A 3,091-nucleotide genomic window follows, 5' to 3' on the forward strand; every position below is an offset into this window, starting at 1 on the left:
CGCAGATCCATCCATGCTACATCTCGGGAGCTTTACCAGCCTCAGCGAGGCTGGTAAAGATTACCGAGACGTTCTGAGATTTTACAAGGATATTACACGTAGGTACTTTCACACGTGCCGTAAAATGTTACTTTTGGTTACATTTTGTTACATTTGGTAAGATTTTTGTACGTGTGAATCGGGTATAAGTGTCAGATTGCTGCACAAGTACAAAAGTATCCCCATCTTCCTGATTTATAAAATAAATTTTTAAAGAAAGATAAGGGAGAGAGAAATGACAACACATTTGCTAACAGTGATGCATGTACCATAGTGGTGTGCGAGTATACTTTATATATAGAGGATGCACATACTGGAAGATGATGATGACAATGATGATGATTTCTGGATGAACATCTTTATCTTTTTAACAATGAAACTTGTATACAATAATGCATTTTCTGTAAATAGTATATTTTCATTATTAAACGTAAATGTTTCTTTATTAGGATTTAGATTCTGAAGAAATTTCAGCATTAAGTCCAACAGACGACAACACCACACCTCCTTACCCAATTACGCAAAATGGTGTGGGTGAGCCGGATGAGTCAGGATCCAGACCAATGTCTGTCATTCAAGAAGAGAATAACGGTGTCGTACAGATAACTGCGCAGGAGCCCCAGCAGACGCCATTAGTCAAGAAACCACGCTCAATCCTCAAGAGACATGATGAGTTAGCAATACTACATGAGGGTGGCAAACTTATTACTCTCGACGAAGATGCAGTTAGAGAAAGAGAACAAAAAGAACGTGATTTAGAACATTTAAAAGAGAAAGAAAAGGAGAATGTACTGAAGAAAGAAAAAGAAAAAGAGGCTTTGAAGAAATCGAAGGAAGATGCAAAGAGAGAAAAGAAACGATTAGATAAAGAGCACAAAAAAGTTGAACATGCGAAATCAAAGAAAGAAAAAGGGAAGCATAGTCGATTCAGTTGGGCTGCTTTTGGGTTATCAAAATCTGAGAAATATCATCAAGAAAAATATAATAGTGGTAATCATGAAACTCTATCAGAACTTAAAAGGCAGCGATCATCGTCACACCCACAAGCTCATTTCAAACCCACAGAAAATCCACCCACGACAGAGAAAGAATCTCAGGAAATGGATAATAATACGGAAATAAATCCAGGACAGAAACGTCGGTGGAGTAGGAATTTAAACATCCCCACCGCTAATAGCAGCGGCAGTTACTCCCTGAAAGACTCAAGCCTTCCACGTAAAGAATCGCTAACTGACTCAAATGGTATAGGTGAACACCACAACTCTGAATCAACTAATGCAGCAGAACCCAACGCGGTGGTTATAACCACAGGAAGTGATCCCCCGCTGAAGCGGTTCACAGCCATCGAGCCAGAAGTCATAGGAGAAAAAAGTGTTTGTTGTATACTGATGTGAGTCTGGTCTGTGTGAGACCATTTTTTAAATAACAGCATGAAGATCTTATAAATGATTAAATTATTATCATTGATCTGAATGATACAAAGTTTACTGTATAAGAGCAAATATATGATATATTTCATGTTTTACCAGAAACAAAACAATTGAGTTATATTTACTGAATTTGGAATTATTGCAAATGGTCTTTTGCTTGTTTGTAATTCATACAGAAAACATAAAACTTAAATGCAAGATAATGATTTTTATTGTTATTCGTAAGTGCCTCCACTATGTTGACCTTTATGTTACATTGTATTCATCAACCAGCCATAACATTGTCTCTCTGTTATTAATAACTTGTGTAGAGCCAAAATGTATATTGTCAAGCAGAAGGTGTTTTATATGTACACGCTACATTTGCTTAAGAGCTTTGCCTAACACGCTTAATGGTATGAAGCATCACACATTATAAAATGTATCAGAATTCAGACTCGTCTTGGATGCTATTTTTAAAGATCATTTTCAACACATGAATATTTGATTTTTGTCTAAGAAAATGTATCTCGGTGACATTTCATTGAAAGTGACCTACATTCACAATGATCAACTACTTTAAAAACATCACATCATTTAAAACAAATTTAAATCATATAATTATGATATTAGATAGGCAAGAAAGAGTTTTAAAAATTTCATATCTATTAAATCAAAAGGTATTAACAAATTATATTTTTTAAAACATAATTTTATAAATACAATAGAAATTATTGGATTCAACATTTTGAAAAAAAAATGATTGAAAAGTAGGTTGAATCACTATAAATATAACAAATGTGATGCATTAATATTCTGTACAGAAATTCACTACAAATTTTGAAGGGAAACATTAGTATATGTTAATTACAGTATATGATATAGGTGTGATGTACTTACATGTAAATTAATAAATTAAATAAGACTTATAGATACAGTGGTTATTTTCATTTGGAGGAAGTATATCGAGGTAAATCCATTATATTAAAATGTAAGTAAACTAAGTCAACATTAAAAAAATAAATTTAGTTGTCCATTGTATTTTTCTATAATACATATAAGCATAAATAGGTCATGTATTTTGTGACATTTTATTATTTTAGTTTGTTAATAATTATATCTCCAAAGGCTAGGCTAGGCTGAGCTGGGCTGGGCTTGGTCTGGTCGGGCCCGACTAGGCTTGGCTTAGGCTAGGAAATAATCTTATGATTTCAATATGCAAACAGTTGACTGCCATGGAACTCAGCTGATATCATCTAAAGTCCTATCCACTCTATTCAGTCACAAATACCTGTGAATTTCCCATATATGGGTGTGATCATGACATCATGCCCATATATGGTCAAATCACATGTAAAACTTTGGACAGGGCTTCAAACAGTCTTTTACATAAATGCATTTAATTTCAAGTTTAACATCAAACAAGGAAACGGGGAACTGTATATTTATATGTAGTAGTTCATTGATCAAGTTTTTGTCATCTAGATTTTTTGTCAACTAAACCAGGATGTTCAGGTTCTCAAAATGATTAAGTAACTTACATATTTTTTATTTATGCTATAAAAACCAGTTTCTGTTTCTAAATGGTTGATCCACAGTGAATGCTACAACATTCCTTTGTCAAAATCTGAAAAATACATCAC

At 33.6% G+C, this 3,091-nt stretch overlaps 1 protein-coding gene across 1 annotated transcript in view; it reads left to right on the top strand.

Annotated features, from left to right (window-relative positions):
- The window catches only part of LOC117111239 (protein phosphatase 1 regulatory subunit 16A-like), a 53,249-nt gene extending 50,696 nt beyond the window's left edge, over positions 1-2,553 (top strand). The window contains exon 11 of the mRNA XM_033254143.1: positions 489-2,553. Within this exon, the coding sequence (XP_033110034.1) occupies positions 489-1,433 (945 nt within the window). The 3' untranslated portion in view covers positions 1,434-2,553. The remainder of the gene's footprint in view (positions 1-488) is intronic.
- Positions 2,554-3,091: the final 538 nt, after the last annotated feature.

The sequence above is a fragment of the Anneissia japonica genome, unplaced genomic scaffold (assembly GCF_011630105.1).
Source record: "Anneissia japonica isolate Jap-2015-1 unplaced genomic scaffold, ASM1163010v1 scaffold288008_len1385354_cov213, whole genome shotgun sequence".
Classification (NCBI taxonomy): Eukaryota; Metazoa; Echinodermata; class Crinoidea; order Comatulida; family Comatulidae; genus Anneissia; species Anneissia japonica.